At 38.2% G+C, this 20,184-nt stretch overlaps 1 protein-coding gene across 6 annotated transcripts in view; it reads right to left on the bottom strand.

Annotated features, from left to right (window-relative positions):
- SPIRE1 (spire type actin nucleation factor 1) overlaps positions 1-20,184 on the bottom strand; it is a 125,775-nt gene that overhangs the window by 26,214 nt on the left and 79,377 nt on the right. For all 6 annotated transcript variants that reach the window (XM_057397431.1, XM_057397434.1, XM_057397432.1 and 3 more), the window contains exons 4-8: positions 18,495-18,620; positions 8,977-9,060; positions 7,728-7,892; positions 1,073-1,159; positions 573-702 (exon numbers count right to left, since the gene is read on the bottom strand). In XM_057397431.1, the coding sequence (XP_057253414.1) occupies positions 573-702; positions 1,073-1,159; positions 7,728-7,892; positions 8,977-9,060; positions 18,495-18,620 (592 nt within the window). The remainder of the gene's footprint in view (positions 1-572; positions 703-1,072; positions 1,160-7,727; positions 7,893-8,976; positions 9,061-18,494; positions 18,621-20,184) is intronic.

The raw sequence follows: 20,184 nt of genomic DNA, 5'->3' as shown, positions 1-20,184 counted from the left end.
ATTACAGAAATGAAATGCTTTGCAGCACAAGTCTGAATTATTCTCCCACTGAAAAGATATGTTCCATAAATTAGAAAATGAAGCAAAGATTTGGATTCAGAATAAAAGCAATAGATTCAGCAAACAAAATAAAAGCAGATTTTGAATTAAAATAAGGAAATTGATGATGCTAACAACAGGAAACAAAGAGAATAGGATTAATTAAAAACAGACATGAAACATGCAGATATGTAAGGAACATTACACAAGGGAGAAACAATACCCATTCCATTCTGAGCAAATATAACACTGTCGTGTGCAACAAGCAATACAATGCCATTAAATTTGTTTAATATGTACATTAAAAACTTGAAGGGAATCAAGCTGAACCATGCAGTATCTTATTTTTAAATATAGCTTAGCATGAAAATTGCATAGCCCTAGCAAAGCCTGTAGGTCCTTTCTTTCTTTCTCTGAAGGGATGAGAACAAGTTTATATTCTGTGACACCTGCACAGACATCACTAATATTGCTGTTTCTTATGTGGGAAGTTTTCTGTGGATGCTGCAGGTAAAAACCAGCAGTGTGCTTACCCAGCCTGCTACGCCTTATCTCATCAGGTGAGACTGGACGCAACTTCCTCTCTGCCTTGATTTCCTCCAGTATCCTTTCATGAAGGCTGCGTGGCCGCGGTGGGGTTGGTTTCAGTTTTCTTGCTGAGGCCTCAGGATATAAAGATAATTATATTTACATAAAACAGTGCTTCCTTGAAAGTAGATGTCACACTTCTTTGGAAAAAAAAAAAAGTGGAATGTTGTGATACTATTTTACACGCACTCAGTTGTAAAACTCACATAAATTTTTCCCCAATTCATCATTATTTTCCAGAAATAAAGGGCTGGTAACAACAGCTATTAATTGGTAGGTGCAAGATATTACACACTGTTCTTTTAAGAGAACATGTTCTATATACAGAAGACAGTATTTTTGAAAGCCCTTGTCAGAAAACGTAATATTTGACATACTCCCTGGACACAAACATGCTTTAAAAAGCCATGGTTTTGTTAGGAATGAAGTTCATGGGATTACATACAGGATTTAATGGAGGTCGCGATCGGATGAAATCCAGGATTATTTCATGAGCGCTCTTTTTTAATCGAGGTGGAATGTCACCGTTGACCTGGAAAGGAAAAAGTGAAATATGTATTTCCATATTTTGCATTCATATTCATGCAGATGATAAGATCAATTGAAAACTCACAACAACCCTGTCAGAGCTTGCAGTGCTCTGACACCTGCACCAGACATAAAACCCCAGCAGTCCTAAGCATAGCAACAATCCATATGCAAAGCACAAGCTAAAACATACCTAACAGCTTTTCAGCTTTGCAGACAGCTGCAGAATAACCACAACTGCCACAGCTTTAATCAGCAATACTTAGGATTTTGAAATATGAAATCAAATGTTAAGGCTGCAGTCGTGTCTATGGCAGAATGCAGATGAAGACTGTATCTTGCTGAGAGGAAAAGTTGCCAAAACCATTTTTAAGAACACCTATCTGAACTGTTAAACAGTCTTTAACACTCTGGGTTCAGCCTCTGTGAAAAAAAGGATGCACCTTAAGGCGCCAGTATTCTTGATCTCCTTACCATGTCCCAAGCAACAAAGCCAGATCTCACACAATCACTAATAATTTGCTGGTAGCAATGGATAAAAAACATGTTCCCCTTGGTTTTGTGACTTTACCACCTGTCTCTGCAGCTACGGCCATGAAGAGGTGCTTTTGTATAAATCCCCCAGAAGGAGAGGGAAGCTATGATTTCATAGCTACCTCGACACCTGCACTTCAAAGATTACTCAAGTATAAAACTAGATTTGTTAATATGTTCACAAAATAAACCACTAGGATGCCACAGCAGGCCACTGGAAGCATAGGAGGCACTTTTCCTCACTGTAGATCATATATTTCTGTAGAAGAGGGGCTGGGGGAGTTTTGTTTTCTTATTCTGTTGGTTTTCTCCAAAGAGAAAGACATGTCTTTCTGTTATACCTCCTTTAGACATAAGGCATCACAGGACAAAGTCAGCAATTTACTATAGGTGCAGGACATAAAAGAATGCAGTGGAATTTTTTCTATCATATGAAGAATTTATAAATTGTAAGCTCGGAGTAAGTGCATGGATTTCCTCAAAAAAAAAAAAAAAAATCCATCTGTTATGCTCAATTTTCATACAGCAAAGTGCCCAAGCACACTTTCAGGGATGAGACAGCATCCTATGCCATACATCCTTCTAGTACCTTCTATTACCACACAGCAGCTGGCTATCAGCCCTGTCTTCCAACTTGACAGGAATTCCCATGACACTGTATTTCTTAGACCAGGTCTCTCCTAATTTCAGCATCTTTTTTTATATATATTTTTTCTTTTGAAAAAGAAATTAACCATTTGGCTCATTTTTCTTTGGGAGACTATTCATATAAGCTCTGTAGCCAGCAAATATATGTAAAGACACAGCTTTGGTTTGTCAAATGACATGCACTTTTGGTAACCAGAAGGAATGCTGCAGTCAGAAAAATGCTCATAAGGTCACCTGAATATGATTCGTAACTGAACTTCATTAATGCCATGCAGCTTCCATGTAAACTCTGCTCACTTCAGACATGCTCTGTTTCCTTGCTGAAAAATTCCTCCCTTCCCCGTTAAGGAAGCGGATGTGGAGTCCTGCGTGGGGGGACTCTGGTTTCCCAGGAACTCTTTCTGGAGGATCCTAACCTACACATGCTCCAAATTCTATTTGTTCCCACCCCCACAGCTTCCTTAGAGTGAATTCCGCGTAGCTTGGAAGAGATTATCAAGCTGCTAAACTCGGCAACATGCATCACCTTCCTAAAAATAGTGCAGAGAAATTAAAATTGAAAAGGTTTATACTGAATGTTGATTTGACATTTTATGATGAGGAGAATATTATTTTAAGTGGTGTGATTGATTTCTTCCGTTTAAAGACTGAGCAATATTTTGAAGCCAGCATGCTTTGCAGGATTGCTAATGAAATGAGAAGTCTCTCTTCCCCAAGTCACTGTTCATCAGATGTCAAAGTTGATAGCTGAAGTTGAGAGTTATTACCAGCAGCCATTTTGTAAACTGATAATCTGCATTCCAGCCTTGGGGAAATAACCCTCTGCATGACAACTGGAAATAAATAATACATGGCTCTGAGCCCTTCATCTCAGGGCACTCTATGCCCTGACTTCATGCCACCAGGGTATAATTGGTATCAGTATGCCCCATTTGATAGGAACCGGAGAAACAGAAGATTTTCTTAGGTGATTTTCCAAAGGATACATGGGGAGCTCGTGGCAAAGCAAGTAGATGTTTCACAGCCAGAAGTCAAGAGCAGGAGCACCAATGGCAGAACCTGGTGCTCCAGTGGAAGAAGAACCTTCTTCCACTCAGCACCCAAACAAGATACTGATATGAAAGACACAAGGGGAAGCTTTTACCCTCTGTATTCACATTAGTTCTATTTATTTACTCAAACTAACTCTCCTTGTAATGAGTGATTTCACAGGCATCTTTTATTTTAATTGAAATTAACGGCTCTTGATTAAATTCTAAATCAGAAATATACTGCACAGATGCCGCCATGATACATGCAGGGGAAAAAACAACCAACTTTTTTTTTTTTGGTCACATTCCAGATTGACACCAACCGCAAAGCAGTATTTAAATAAATACCTCAAAACACTGTAAATGCATTAAAGCTGGCAGTGTGGGGGAGCATAACCAATGATTATAAAATGATTAATAACAATTATTATAAAAATCAATCAGAAATTTAGAGACCTAAACAGCCATTTAAACATGGTACATCATTTCCAGAACAGCTTATGGTAAAGTTCTGTTGTGAAATAAAATATTACAAGGAGATATATATTTGCCACCTTTCATTACGCAGATAGTATAGTGCTCTTGTTAACATAGTCATTACGCAGCGCGTATACAACACCACAGAGCAAGCTCAAATAGCAATGTCCAAGCATGAAGTGCTGTGGTACTTCATAAGCCACTGTATTCACACAGCTGCTCTTGCACATCTACTGTATGTACAAGTTTATGATCCCACCTGATAACCATAGTACTTACACAGTCGCTCCTTTGAATACCCCTAAAGCATGATTAGGAACTGTAAAGCTCACTGCTCTACTGAGGATGACTCCTGAACTTCTACAGAAACATATGACAAAGGCAGAAAATGAAAAAGGAGAGTTCTCTGCTTAAGGCAGCTGAATACCACTCAGTAAAACTAAGTTAGACCTGTGCATAAGAGAATGACAGGCTCTATAATGTCCAGCTGGACAAACTGGTCAAAGTCTTTTCCTCACATTCTCTACGTCCAGCTTGAAGCATCTCAGATCTCACTTACGAAAATACTGTCCATGCACAGCTGTTATTGTATTTCATATAGGTACTGTAAGATGCCAAATACTGTAAATTAATGACTTTTGGTTAAAAATGCCCAAACATCCACGCCAGTGGGCTCTCAGATTAGACAATCAAATTACTGGATAGTTTTGATAATAGCATCAACCTGTACACCTAAATTCTCCTTTTGCAGCATGGCCAAGCTAATACCACTGCACCACAGGCATTTGTGAAGAGCTCAAACATGAAGATGAGCACTGTTACCTATGAAGAATTTAACTGTTATGCAGCATAATGCTGAGCTTGGGTACTATATAAAAGATACCTTACAAGCCATGCACTGAATAAGTAACATAAGAGTTATCAGTTACTGTTCAATAAACCCAGCTCAACAACTACAGTGAATGGCACACAAGTTGGAGTAGGGGAGGTGGGCAGGAAAGGGAGCCAACTGTGAATCAATGTGGAATTCAAAGCTGCAGCTTAACACATAACGCATAATAAAGGAAAAATAAGCCTGTAAGAGTAACTTAATTCTAAAATTTGCCCATTTCTAAGTGTTGATTCTGCCGATGTTCACAATTTTTACCTTTTTGGGAGTGAGTGCTCCATAGCCGAAAAACACTATTAAAATCCCTGTCGGCTGTCATTTAAAGATTATAAAATGCCAGAATGAAAGTTATCTTGTTCCCACAAACATCATGGAAACAAGATTCCTGCATCAGGATAGAGAGATGACAAATTTGAAATTACTTGCATATGTACTGAAATAGAAATGCCAATGTCACTGAAACTAACAAAACCAGTTATTTACGAAAAGCCCAGATTCTGACATTTGCACTATGACAGAAAGCAGGTGAGGACGGGTCCAGTTATTATCACCTGTTAACACCTCTGACAGTCTGAAACACCAAAACAGTTCCTAAATAATCCACCTAATAGGAACATCTGTTCCTTTCCTAGTTTCTACTCAGAGTACTGAGATTAAACACAGCATTATACTAATAAAAAGTACAGTAAAGACTTCATGTTGCATCTTATTTATGTAAAAAATTTACTTAACCCATTATCATTAGAAGCATATGCATTTTCACAAGCTACTGAGCCTAAAATACTTCCTATAAATTTAAAGCAAATATAGTTTTTAATAAGAATTTAGCCAAAATCCATTTTGACAGAAAAGAGACATAATCCATCTTTCCCAGGCTGCCTTCAAATTATGATTTAGGATTATTTGTCCTTTTCTCCTCTTCTCAAGAACCACAACAGTTTTCTCTGATAGGAGTACCTATAATCAGCCTTGATCGATGACAGCCAGTTAAAAGATGCTGTATTTATGAGATCTAGCTGAACTTGTAATTCTGTGTGAATCCTTCAGGCTCCACATGTCATATTCAGCTGCACTGTTATTATTGTGCATGCTTTACACATTCTTCAAGCAGACCCTGCAGCAGAAGCCACATTACTGAATTTAGGATTTTTAACAAGAAAAGTTATTTTTCTAATTTGGTGTTGCTAGCAAGTTGTCAGATGAAGTCAGCAATTGCATCACAGGCAGCCCTATAGGTTTTGTACCTGCAGCTGACTGTAATTCCAATTCATGTTTATGTCCAGGGGTCATTTTGGACAATCTACCTAGTAGACGAGATAGCAGGGCAAAAATAGATTCTTGGAGGGATTTTGCATACAGCAAAAGTCTGGATGAGCAAAGAAGCAGCTGTGCCTCCAAGACCTACCATATAATGAAGAAAATCTCTTCTGAAGAGGCAGGAGCTTGCTCAGCAGAAGATGAATTAAAGTCTAGTCTGACAAAGGCAAAATTGGATGACCCAGGGGTTCCCATTCAAATAAAACTACTATCCTGACTGCATACAGTAATCAAAGTCCTTAGGGGACTGTTCCTTTTTTGCACTGGGTAGTAGGAACACTTAGCACAGTTCTCCAAATTGTTGGCAAAAAGACATAATATGATTACCTGGGTATGTATTTTACCCTATTGATTTAACATCTAAGCAACATCTGCTGCAGAAAATAAATACAATCTGATAGTATAAATCCAGATCTTGATTAGGAAAGTTCTTTCAGCTTATACATAAAAGCCATTTACATTTGTAACAGAACTAATTTATTTGCTCCCCATGTAGTTGCTCCAATTTTTTCCTCCTTTATTCTTTTTCCTAATGATCTCTGAGAGAATAAACAACATGCTTTCTGTCTCTCTCATCGCTCATCCCCACCCCCATATCTGAATTTTTCTGGTGGATTCACAGCTTTCTCACTAACAAAGGTTGTGTGAGGTTTTATCAGGAAAGCAAATAAATTTGAACACTGAATATTCTAAGACAATACTTTCACTGTAGCTAAATAACCCGCAAAGATAAGTAAGTGCAAGGTATAAATATTGACATTGACCAACTAATTGCCTCAGACAAAGGGGTTTAAAAAGTCCTACTAGGGATAGGGAGCCCTTTAGATCAGTTGCTAGCTTATAAGGAAGAACATCTTCACGTTGAACACAGTATGAACCAAAAGGAAAGAAAGAACAGGGGAACACCAGTAAATACCATATGGATTCTGGTAAAAAAGAGTGCCTCAAGTCAATCTTACTTTCACATTTATGAGTATCTTGAAGGAGGATACATCAATGCTCTCCAGCTTGCTTTGGCATATTGTCTTAACTTGAAAGTAGCAATAGGATATGCTGAAAATAATTAAGCTCTATTTCTACAAATGGAAGATTTATATTTTTTAACATAGAATATTCCTTTAAAATATATAACGGATCATGGTAACATATGTTTTCAAATGCTGTAATATAAGTAGTAGGTAATACAAGTTTTCAACCACTGTAGGTTTTTCTTTCCCACCACATTATCACTTACGAACAACATGGTAGCACTCTACATTCTGAAATGAAAAAAACTACGTTGTAACTCAAGATGAACATTCTCCCCAATAAAAAAGGCCTAAAACAACCTCTCAATTGAATGCATGACAGGACTTTTGATATGACCCCTAAGGTTATCCTAAACACAACACAAGTCATTTGTTCAAGCATATGATATGTTTGTGTGTCTTCCAGAATTTTAAATGCCTGCCATATGGAAAACAAAATACACAACACTTGCTGGTTCCATGTTTTTCCCCCTCAATGTACGACATAAATTTAAGATGCCATATAAAAAACATGAATATTTAGTAACATACATGAAATGAACATCTACATGAAATCATCAATTTGGGTTCCGAGAAAAAAAGAGAAGAAAAGAATAAAGGAAGAAAACATTTTAGATTTGACAAATTCTAGTGATAATCTTGACTTACCATGACTTTCCTTAAGGTATAACGTTTGGATCTAATATCATCCATCAGCATTTCGTAGGGTGTGAGCTGATATTCTATTGGAAGTGGGTTGTACTGACGCTCTTGAACTTTCTTCAGTTTAACACCATTCCGTAAATCTCGCATCACTTGTACCCAAAAACGAGCCTGAAGATAAAAGAGGGAGAAACTTTATTTGATATCTTACACTTAGATACAATCCTAGATTAAACTGAAGTTGTCATTTCCACTTTGGACACCACCAAATATATGGAGCTGTACTAGTTTATTTTTAAGTCTTCGAACAAAACCTATTTTATTTTACAGAAGCCTATTTTTAACCCTCATGAATGTAACAAAATTTTGCTGCAACTCAGCAGGACTGCAACTGAACATCACTTCAAGTGATGTTCATCTCTAAGATAATACAGAAAAAGGATTTGAAGTTCTCATACTATACCATTTCTATTACCATTTCAAGTATACTGCAGGGACCCCAGGGAAGGTTCTAGACTTGCAGCGAATACTATGTCAGTTAAAAAAGTGACTGAATCCAAAACTTTGTCTCCCTTAGGCCCAGAACTTTATTGCAAAATTTCCCAGCAGTTTTTATTCTATAGAAAGAAAGATTCCAAATCCTGAGGTCTACCAATAACCTCTCAGTACTCAACTTCCTTTTGCTCTGCCTGTAGGATCACCACACACTAACACTTCCCTCTCTCTTTCTGGGCAGTAAGAATGGCTGGAGAGGATTAAAAACTGGATAGACTGAGAGATTGAAATCAAGTATTTTTGAGGACCTCATAATATGCCTCTGTGAACTGGCAAGAATAGAAACCAGAAAATAAAACAAGCTACTTTCTGTTAAGTATTTCTATGTAACGTGTTTCTTTCATCATTGGAGAAATTCAGCTGGTGGTTCTGCCTACTGCCTGGCTGCCCCTCTGAAGGGCAGTCGGCATGATACCTGTCTAAATGTCCAGTCCAGTCTTTTTAAATTGCAAAAGCTTCTCCATGAAAACAGTCTAAAGAAAAAATGTAATGCCTAGATACTGGTATTGTTTCAACCGTCTGCGAAAGAATGTTGAGACTTCATTTGGTTCTAAGTTGTCATGAGTTATTTTTAGTTCATATGCTAAAAAAAAGCCCAGACACTAATTTTAATATAAACCAAACAAACTTAAGTTAAGCATCACAAAGAAATATAAACAACTAGTAATGATGCTGAACCACTATTCAATTTTTGTCTTACCCAGTCAGCATTTTTTAAATCATCAAGATCTGTGCTGGATTCATCACTTGCCTCTTTGTCCATTTCTTGAATCTTCTTCAGATTCTGCCAATGAAAAGAAAATGAGTCAATAAACGAATGGTGGCATTACCCTCACGTAAAACTGAAGCTTAGTTTTTAACATCTGTTACGTTGTTTGGGTACTCTACCAACTGTTTCATGAGTTGCACAGTAATGCTGTAAAGGTAACGTGAAATATTATTTTAATATATTTCTCTTAATTGAAATGTGGACCTGAAATGGTAGGAAACGAAAAAAAATCTTAACATTTTGAATATGAAAGAATTTCAGATAATAGCCAGAGAAAAAAACACTGCATAGAAATTTTACTATTCCTAAAATTGGGCTATGCACAGAAAAAAAAACCAACCACCTAGTAAGTCTGTTAACCTACAACACAGAAACATTACTGACCTGGTAAGGATTCCATTCCTCCCAAAATTACTATTATTTGTTGAATTCAAGACAGTTCATTTTTGAAAAAGAAAAAAAAGAAGAAATTCCCACAAAGCTAGTTGTGGAGAGAAATAAACTATGAGAAACACTTTAAACTGATTAGCAACAGACTTGCATACACATTGAAATTAAGTAGTCTGTATAACATGGTTATAAATTCTGAAATCCGGTTAACAAAATCATGCAAGGAACAGAAACAGATCTTTCAAAGGTTAAAACTGCTGCATACCATGGAAATATGGAAAAGCATAAAAAGGCTGTCACACCAACAACATGAAAAATTACTAAAAGTTACAGTAGACCAAAGAACAGACAAGCCTGCAAATACATAAATGCAAATGAAAGATTTAAAAGGCTTTTCCAAAAAGGATGCTTTTTAAAATACTTTGTAGAAATTATGTTATACATATAAATAACTACACTCAAAAGTGCTGGTTTCGGGTTTAGTTCTGTATTTAAACGTTCTGGAATCAACAGTGCAAATTCTCAGTACTCTATTCCACTTTTACAGAATTTTCCAGGAAGTCTTTAAAAAGATTTAATTTGATCTGTTTTCCAAGTACTCACTAATGTATTCAAAATAGATAATAAAATCTCTGCAACTACTTGTTTATCTTATCAGACTAAAGCAACAGGTCAGAGGTCTGACAGATATATTTATTTATCAAAAAGCTTTTTCTCACTTGTAAGCACTTGAGCTCTTAATGGAACTGAACAGTCACAGTCTCAATTTAGCTTTTGAGCTCCCCAGAAAACTTAAAAATAAGAGGATTTTGTAATTTTTTTCCTCTGAAAGTAGTTCCAAAACTGCCAGCATTTCAGTGGAAGAAATGAAAGCACTGGAACTTTGCTTAACTTGCACATTTAACAGAGTGCATGTATCTAAAAAAACTGGTTACAGAGATAGCACATGTGAGTCAGCCACCACAGGGGTTTTGGAAAGAGAGCAGATGTGTTATTTGTTGTCTTACTTAAGCCACATACTTTCATATCGAAGAAAAAAATATTACCATTGCCATGTGAAAATAAAATACATAATTTACAGGAAGACTCTAGAAAAAACACAAATCACCTACACTACAGAAGCAAAATGTATAATGGGACAATGTGGGAAAGTTGGCATGACTTGCAGTATCACCACGGGATACCCAATTGGGAAAGAATGTCTGTATGGAAACTTGCTTTAGTCTTGTCGCTGCGGTCAGCAGAAAGTCTGACACTTACAAACAATCCCCCTTTTCTAAGGAGGGAAAAAAAAAATGTGAAGAATGAGTAACAAACCCCTTGCTTATGCGTATTTTACCATCCAGATTTTTGTCTTTTGTGCATCATACAGTTGCGGTAATCATTTCAAATACAGTGTCTGTGAACTGTAAACTACTTGCTTACTTGCAAACTGCTAGCATGTATTGATAAACTGCAAAATATTAACTCATTCTGGTACTTTTCCCCTTGTCCTTTTTGTAATCAAAAAGCTAACTTCAATAAATGAACTCACAGCTGCCAGATTTGTCCCTCCTTTCCATACTGGAAGGTACACATTCATTTTTAAAAAACTCACATGTTCCAGCTGCTTCATCTACTTTTCGACTGTTCAAGTAGATTTGTGGCAATTAGCCATGTCAGGGACCATGTTCCCTACCATGCAGTTTACTGGGCTCATTTATGCCCAAAGGCTAATGCCTTTGAATGACATAAATATTCCATGAAGCTAAAAAGATTACAATATGTTTTTCCTAACAGCAGAAAACAAGAAGGGGTGGGGGGCACACTGAGCAGCTGAAAGATCTTCCAAATAAAGTAACCATCTAATTAACTGCTCTGGAACATAGCTAGAGGGAGAGTTCCTACCCGAGAAAGCGCAGGTGTAAGTGATGCTGGCTACCACGCACTGGAGAGTTGCAAAAGCAAAGCATGCCAGCCAAGAGAAAAATCTCTTAAAGTGTAGTTTTACAGTACAAAGGAGCTGATACGAACACAGGCTACTGCCAAACCTGAGCTCCTGTTAACTCCCCATCCTAGTGCTGAGTGCTCCAGCAGCTGCCCTTATACCAGCACAGACACCCACTTTGTTGGAACAGTTCATTCCTGTCCTTGGCACCTGGCTCAGGTCCCTAACCGCAGCTCACCATGCAATTAGTGGAGAACAGTAGAAAAGAAAGGAATCTTCATAATTATAGAAATTAGAAAGCTCTGGAGTACTGGGGAGAAAAAGAAACAGGAATTGCTCTATCCTTGCAGCCAGTGCTTAGGAAGGCTTACAAGAGGTAATTTTGTCCACACATCAGGTGCTGGTTAGGAATTGATAAATTCACTGTGACAAATGAAATATTACCATTTCCCTCTAGGACTCTCAGCCAGCATCAGTGGGTTTCAGTAGCTGTTTCAATCATAAATTATAGAAACCAACACATTTAAAATACAATAGACACTTTGTCAGATCTTAACTGTGATCCAAAACCTGCAAGTAACCTCAGCTGCTGTAGCCATTGGTACCTACCCCTGGGGCAATGGCTTAAGGAAAGCTCTTACAGTATAATAAATACATGGCCTAAGTGGGTTTCCACTTCAGAAAGCAGAAACACCTCAAAACGGTTTTTCTAAATGATTCCAGAACCTCAGACCTGTACAACAGACCTGATTCACCTATTACAGCCTGGGTGTTTGCTCAGGAAATAAGGGTTGGATGTGTAAAAAGCGACTGTTTCAACAGCTTTGGCTTTTTTTAAACCCTCCCCCCCTGCATTTTGTGACAAAAGCTAGTAATAAAAATACCAAATGTCTTCTAACATCTTGCTGCACTATTAAAAGCAAGCAGCTCATTTGCTGCTGCTGTGTGTCCCACATTTGAGATGTGCTCTTCTTTGCTTGGTGACAGATGGGAATTTATGTAAGGCACTTGCCAGCACAGCATCAAAGACTCACTTCTACAGAATGCTCTCTAAAATGCAACGTTTTTGTGAAGATGGTATTCTTGGGAATCCAGATCTGCACTTCATCTTTCCCCAACTGCAGAACACAGTCTACTGCAGTTGCAGTTCCTAGTTTATATTTGTAATGAGGAATCATTTGTTTGCTGATGCATAGTTCTTATGCTGCTGAGAAACGAATAAAATATTCTTGCACCCCTAGGTTCAATTAAAAAGTATATAACCTGCACACTGGGGAAATACTGCTTTTATATATCTTCAGCTATCCAACTTGGGTTTAAATTCCAAGGGTTTGGCAGTATTACTCTAGTTCTCTGAAAAGACCCAAGCCTCATTTAATTTAAGCGTGGGAATAGGGTCAGTTAAATCAGTCCCTGAAAACCTCTTGAGTGGATATCAGACAATGTTCTTCATACATAGTGAATGGTACGGGTTAATGCATTTTGCTCAGCTCTGCAATAATCATCATACTGCCCAATGTAACTGTTTAAAAAGAAGCAAAGAACTCTCAAAGCAAGTGCGTATAATACTAGAGTGACAGTGCCTGCATCACTTAAGAAAAAAAAAAACCAAACAATTAAACCCTCACAAAACCAAAACAGCAGCCTTTTTCTTTATTAAAGCTCCTAAACTGAGGAATCAAACAGATCATGATGGGGCTGCAAGCCTGACAAAACCACACGTGCAAAAGTGGAGTTACAGGAAGCCTAGAAGTGTAGGCAGAAGTTACGAAGTTATGAACAGAAAAATCTGTGAATCAATTTCTTTCGGCAGCTCTGCTTTCTGAAAATCCAAGCAGCAGGGTATTTAACAGCTTTTACAGCCACAAGACTCTTAAAAGTAACTTGGCTAGTGACTGTGTTTCCAAAATAAGTTAGCCATTAACATTGTTTAGGTACCTATTAACTACCTCTATTATCATATTTTCTACAAATAATACCCAATATAGCCATGTTAAATGGAAAGTAACACTTGACTTTAGTAATTAACTGTTTTCCAACTGAGTCTTTGCATGGCATGAAAGTAGTGAAGAAGATTTGTTTCTACTCATGGACATAATTCGAATTTGTACATTTATCTTTTCATACAGATGAGATGGAAATAGATCCAGCCAGACTGAAAAGATTACGTTTTTACATCAGAAGGAACAGAAATGAAAGGTGACATGATTTAAAAGAACAGTACAAAGATGACAGATTGGAAGCTTTATCTGTATTCTACCAAAAACTTAATTATAAGGAACACTGTGGGTAATGAAATTATGGATGAGTTTTTGATGAACATGGACTTTCAGTGCAATAGAAGACACAGGCAATTATAAAAATATACAAAGTTTAAATTAGTTTGGGAGAAATATTAATCTTGATGCTTTAGGTTGTACATCAATGTCTATAAAATTTAGCAGTCAAATTTACTGTGGCAGATTAAGATATATCGGCCTACTGGACACTTCTTGTGTTTTATGCTGGCCAGCATCACACGGCATCTTTTAGCACCAGCTGTGCCAGTTGTGGAGTTTATCACCTACAGCCTACACCGCTAAAGGCTGGCAACATCATTTACTAGTACCACTCACAGAGTGGATGAGGTTGGAAGGGACCTTTGGAGGTCAGCTGGTCCAGCCTTCCTGCTCAGGCAAGGCCAATCAGAACCAGTTGCCCAGGTCCATGTCCAGCCAGCTTCTGAACATATCCAGGGCAACTCATGCCAGTGCCCGGCTACCCTCACAGTAAAAAAGTGTTCCCTTATGTCCAGAGGGAACCTCTTGTGTTTCAGTGTGGGCTCATTGCCTCAGGTCCTGGCACTGGGCACCACAGAAAAGAGCCTGGCTCCATCCTCCTTGCACCCTCCTTTCAGATATTTAGACTTCAGTGCAATCCCTGAGACCCTCTTCTCTAGGATGAACAGACCCAAATCTCTCAGCCTTTCCTCATATGTGAGATGCTTCAGTCCCTTTATCAGCCTTGTGACCCTTTGTTGGACTCTTACCAGTATGTTCATATCTCTCTTGTACTGGGGAGCCCAGAACTGGACCCAGCATTTCAGCTGTGGCCTCACCAGTGCTGAGTAGGCAGGAAGGATCACCTCACTCAACCTGTTAGCAATAATTCTCCCAGTGCAGCCCCTAACACCACAAGGCATCTCTGTGACAAGGGCACCTTGCTGGCTCACTCAGACATGAAGCACATGTGGAGCACTAACTTCAGTAGAAGGCAAGACTGTGCAGTAACAGGGAGCTGAAGGAGGAGTAGGGCAGATATCTCCTCAAGAAAACAATGTGGATGGTAAACCAGGGGGATCCCCAGTCCAACCTGGAGCAGCAATTTCTGTGTTCTTATGCTTGCATAGTCTGCCCCTGTTTCTCCCAGCCACACTCGATGATGTTTTTCAATAATGTGTTTGACCTTTTCAGATACTCCGCAACAGGAACATTTGCTTTATCTCATGGACATCATTTATTTGTGCCTAGAGTTCTGTCTATGGCTGGATGCCACCAAAGGTGATTTGAATGACTTATGGATGATCCTAAGAAAGATTAATATTTTCTTTTACATGAGGGTCAGATATTTAAACTATCTTCCCCTTCACCAGATATACATGCATTTCCTCCCCTTTTACTGGAATTTTCCTATTGCAATTTTAAAAGCTCACTGGTTTGAGCTGAGAAACAGGCTGTACTCCATTTTTGTCATCAACTGCAAACGCTTAAACAGCAGAATACAGAGTGAAGAGGTCTTGGCCCATCAAAAGACCACTTCTGGATGACAGCAGATGATAGGGCCTGAGCAGCACAGAGATGCTGCCAGAAGGCTGCAAAACATGCCAGTAAACTTGCTAGAAAAATTCCATCTTGCTAAAGGATGCACAGTTAGATCAAACTACTTACCTGAATTTCAACCGTACCTTTGGAGTTGCTGTTGCTATTCCACAGAAACACATATTCTTACTATTTTTATTCTATTTTATTTTTTGTATTACTGCAATAGTATTACCATACCTTGCTCAGCTGTGGCTTGAGTCCTGTCCTGCACATCCACTACATTAAACATTTCATTCTCTTTAAGAATGGAAGTACATCTCCCTGTCTGCAAGTCAGTTTTACTGCTGACCTTTCACACACAGGGAGTCAGACTGGAAATAATCACATGGCATTGAGTCTGTGACAAACTGCCCAAAACATTTTATTTGACATCCATTGAGATGACCTGAGCAGCTCACTCATTGCTTCATCATTTCTGATTAATACACTCACCCAAACACATGCTAGTAAAACCCTTCCTGAATCTACGCTCCATTTTTATGTGACAGTGATGTTCACATAGCAGACTGGAGAGCACATGACTACTCAGTATATATAAAAGTAATAATACATATTACAGCTCTACAGGCTTATCCCTCCTGCCTCCTGATCTATGGCTCATGAAATCCTGCAACTTTCAAAATCCTGACAAGTTTTTACAGTGCCAAACTGAAAACAGCATCACAGCAATATTTTTTCTGCCTCTTTCACAGTTTATTTCCCTTCTAAACCTGTCCTGGGCTGTAGCATAAGATAGGTCATACTTGGTCCACTGCTAGCTGGTGAGTATCTGCAGATAAAGATTCTCTTCCACTACAGAGAAGCTGTCTGTTTAAGCACCCACTGAGCAAGAAACAGAAATTTCATATACCTGGGAAACAGACACCCATATGCCATCCACTGCCCCTAGAAGGAACCCAAGGAATTTTTAAATAATTTTTGTTTTTAACTTCATTTTGATCTCATTTCCACAACTGTTGTATTTCCATAACTGTGTCTAGGTCTGAGGGATTCTAAAGGAAGATCTCCACATAAAGCTGTCAAGGTTTGAAATAAACTAATAGTTTTTTAGTGTCACTGACACAATATTACACAGTATAAGGCATTATTTTTTTCAACTGGATTTGATGTATGTAACTCAGTTATCTGCCAGTGCTATCACACAAATGCATGACAAAAAAAGTTCTTACTGAATTAGTGTTTCTCTCCTTTATACCCAAGACTCACATGACAATAACAAAAGGAAAAGAAAAATAAATTTATTGACTTGAATAGTATTTAACCATATTCCTCATGAATTAAGGTTCTTCTGTGTATTTGCAAGAGGGAAGAGCATATAAGCAATACCACAGCTTTTACTGGCATGAAGCTAGTGTGATCATATGATTACTGTTTGCCTCAAGTATCAACTGCAGAGGTCATTTTAAAATGGTATAACAAGATTTACAGCATTCCACCTTGTATTTTCTTCATACATATTTTTTCTTTGTACACAATATTATTTTCAAAATTAAATACATTCCCAATATACAGTTGCATAAAAGCTATAAGCAAGGATCAAGCACATCATAAACCCAAAGTATTCAGATTCCAGAAGCTCTTTGTAAGGTAATTTTCTTGATCATTTCTTGCATGCCTACCTGGGGACTGATCCAGAGTAAAATGAAATCAAAAGGTCAAAATTCTGCCCTTGGTTAGGTGCAGCAATAAAAGTTTCAGTGCTTTCAGTAGGGCCAAAATTCCATCTACAAGGATTACTTCCTCTGACCTAAATGTGCTTTGAATCAATCCCTAATAGCCTTTGAAAGGCAAATGGTTTCTTTCATTTGGGATTAACTCATAGTATGCTCTATGGTGTGATCAGATGTTGTTGCATTTTTACATCCAATTACAAGGTGATTAAATAATTTGCAACTTCAAAACACCCCTCTACTTTTAAAATAATGAAAAAAAATGTTAAGGCTTAATTTTAAATGGTTATTAAACACAGTATTCTACTTCGATACTGACAACAGAGATGCCTTATTACTACTTACTGTGGCCAAAGTGTTCAAGAACTATTGGAACAGGAAAACATCTCTGACAGACTCTCCCCCTTGGACAGATGCATCCCAAACAGGAAGAAAGACAGCACCAGTCCCTTGCATGCCTCTGACTGTACTGCAACTTCCACCATGAGTGGGAGGGTGAAAGCTTTCTTGTGCTGCTCTGACCCTTTAAGGAGTTGATTCAGCTCATTAACTTGATAAGGAATGAGTACTTTGCGTTTTCTGGCATTTGCTGTGTTCGTTTCCTAGAACCATTCGAAGGAAAACAGCGGGAGCATGTGTGCATGGGTGAAACAGCTCTGCGTCTTTCAGCAGCAAAATTCTTAGATGAGCCTGTAAAATCTTACCCTGCTTTTCAAAGGTACTGTAGATCTTGGCTTACAAAAGAAGAGAAGATCCTTCAGGTTTTTATTAAGAAGAAAAATTAGGACAGTGTAGTAGTTACTTGACAATTTGGCTTCAGTGAAGAAATCAGCTTCAAGAGGCATGCTTCCCCTCCTGCCCTTCCCTTCACCAATTATTTATGGAGCCATAAAGACCTGCAGGCCATATCACCAAAATTATCTTCATTAAAAATCATCTGCCCACCCTCAAAGCTATTCTTCATCTTGACTATTTCATTTTAGTGGTTCATAGGATGGACTTTCAGTGCACATTAACAGCCGAGCAGGCAGTGAACATTAGCACCTTGACCTACAGGTGGAAATGCTTCTTTTTTTGAAGTTGGCTCTGCTATGAAGCTTATGTGAAGCTAATCTTCAAAGCTAAGGGAAGCTGCTGACCTGGGACAAAATACGAGCAAGAAGAATCTCAGATAATTCACAGCCAAAGACAAAGTATGAGAAGGAGCTGAGGAACAACAGGCAAAGCTCTGATGCTTCACAACATCCCTGAAACACCAGAGAAGCTTTTAGACTCAAATACATTGCATACAGGCATGCAGGAATGGATGCGTGTATGCACTGTGTAAACCTCCAAGACAAAAATTTGGTTTACTCCCACATCACAATTAATAATAATTTTTACAAGACATCAAGACATCTCTAAATAGTTACAGGCTAAAAGAAAAAAAAAAAAAAAAACAACAAAAAACAAAACTTGGCTATAGAACTGCTCTCCTTGAATGCTACAGACCATTTCCTCAAGAATCTGACATTCACTACTGGCTGGGTACAGAAGTGATTTTGTAAGCCTAATTCACACAGTAATGAGCTCAAATGCAGAAAACCTTCTCAGACTGCTTACCTCTTTTGCACTTTTAATTTTGGCCAAGAAAGTGTACAGTTCCATTGTTTCAGCAAACAGAGCCCGACATACTGCTTGATAGTGGTTTGGTGCCTCTGATCGTGTCGGCAGGTGGGCAGCACACAGCTGAAGAGAAAAATAAATAGCAATATCAAAACAATGCCCCATTGCTTTCATTAATGCTACAGAGCATCAGAAAACGTGACAGTGAGTTCAACAGAATATTTAGGGTACAAAAATCCATGAGTCATTTAAGTTCAGGCAGAAATGGTGGTGTATTTCCCAAACCTTCTGCTCCCATTTGTTTTATGAGAAAAGTTCAATAAGGACAGTGAGGGGATTCACTGACCACATCCTGGAAAACTCTGAAAACCAAGGCAATGCCTTTTCATTAAAAAATCCCCAAACAAACAAAACCCTCAAAAAAACCCCCAAACAAACAAACCCACAAAAAACAACCAACCAAAAACCACAACCAAACAAAAAAAGCCCCAGAGCCCCACAGAAAGATGAAATAATTGTGAAAGGGAAAAAAACAATCCTGCAGGTTCAAATTTTGAGAAAATACTCTTAATCCAAACCAGATTAAACAGTAAGTTTTGTTCAGCATCCTGTGAATATCTAAGAGGACTGCATCCCAGCCAATTTATGACAGGATGGAAGGAGAAGCGAGGAAAAAAATGAAGTGTAACTGTCAAGCTGAAACTCTGGTTTAATTTATTTCAAGCAGTACAAAGATTTTTAAAATCAGCAAGACTGATGGAAGTGCAGGCTTGCTGCTTCACCTCAGACATTCATGAGCATTTCCAGACACAGGCACAGCTGATATAAAGAAGCACTGATAGATGTTTTTATACATGCTGAACCTGCAAAACTCTGAAAAGCTACTCAAATCACTAATAATCATTCACAACTACTGTTAAGCAGTCAGTCCAGCATTGCTTTTAGTGTAAATCATGTGGCTCCCATTTCCACAAGGGAAGTTTCACTGAAACCAGCCTTTATAGTTCAAAGAGCCTGAATGAGAAACATCCAGCTTCAGGAAGATGAACATCCAGCTTCTGCCATTGCAGAATAGCTCAGCACTGACACTAATAGTTGTAATATCTATTTCCCAAAAGTCAAATCAATCACCAGTAAATATTTGTCATGAAAATCTTGGCTGGAAATAGACAGAACAAAATAACATGTATAATTTGTTCCCTAAATAAAAACCCCTCAAAAGTCGAAACTAGAGCACCCGTATCATAAATCATACTGGTGTTTATATTAAAATATATCAAAACCTTAACCAAGGCCTTAAAATTTGTCTTGTTAGGGTGGTTTTAGAGTATCTATTACATATATAGTTGTATTTATAGCTATTGAGCTAAAACTAAGTACAAGGGAAAACCCAAGGCAGAAGGTGGCTACATTCACATCTCCAGAACTAAAGCTTGAGACAAAAGCCTCTTTAGGAGAAGAGCCCTTAATTAGCCCAGTGGCATATTTGTCTAAATCTCTCCTGTTACTACAGCAAACACTGTGGTTACAAGGGGCACAATGCATGGGCTGCTTTTCCATTTGCTTTCAATTTGACTTAAATCCATACTGCCACTAAAAGGTGTGGTCCTATGGCCTCCAGCTGTATGCAGCCAGTGATGCCCTTATGCTAGCACCAGAGTTCATGTCCTAACTCAGAGAAGATTAC

The sequence above is a fragment of the Pezoporus wallicus genome, unplaced genomic scaffold (assembly GCF_028554395.1).
Source record: "Pezoporus wallicus isolate ANWC-B61680 ecotype Strahan unplaced genomic scaffold, APGP_CSIRO_Pwel_v1 contig_227, whole genome shotgun sequence".
Taxonomy (NCBI): Eukaryota; Metazoa; Chordata; class Aves; order Psittaciformes; family Psittacidae; genus Pezoporus; species Pezoporus wallicus.
The sequence above is the reverse complement of the archived record's forward strand: the minus strand, read 5'-3'. Positions and strand labels throughout refer to the sequence as shown.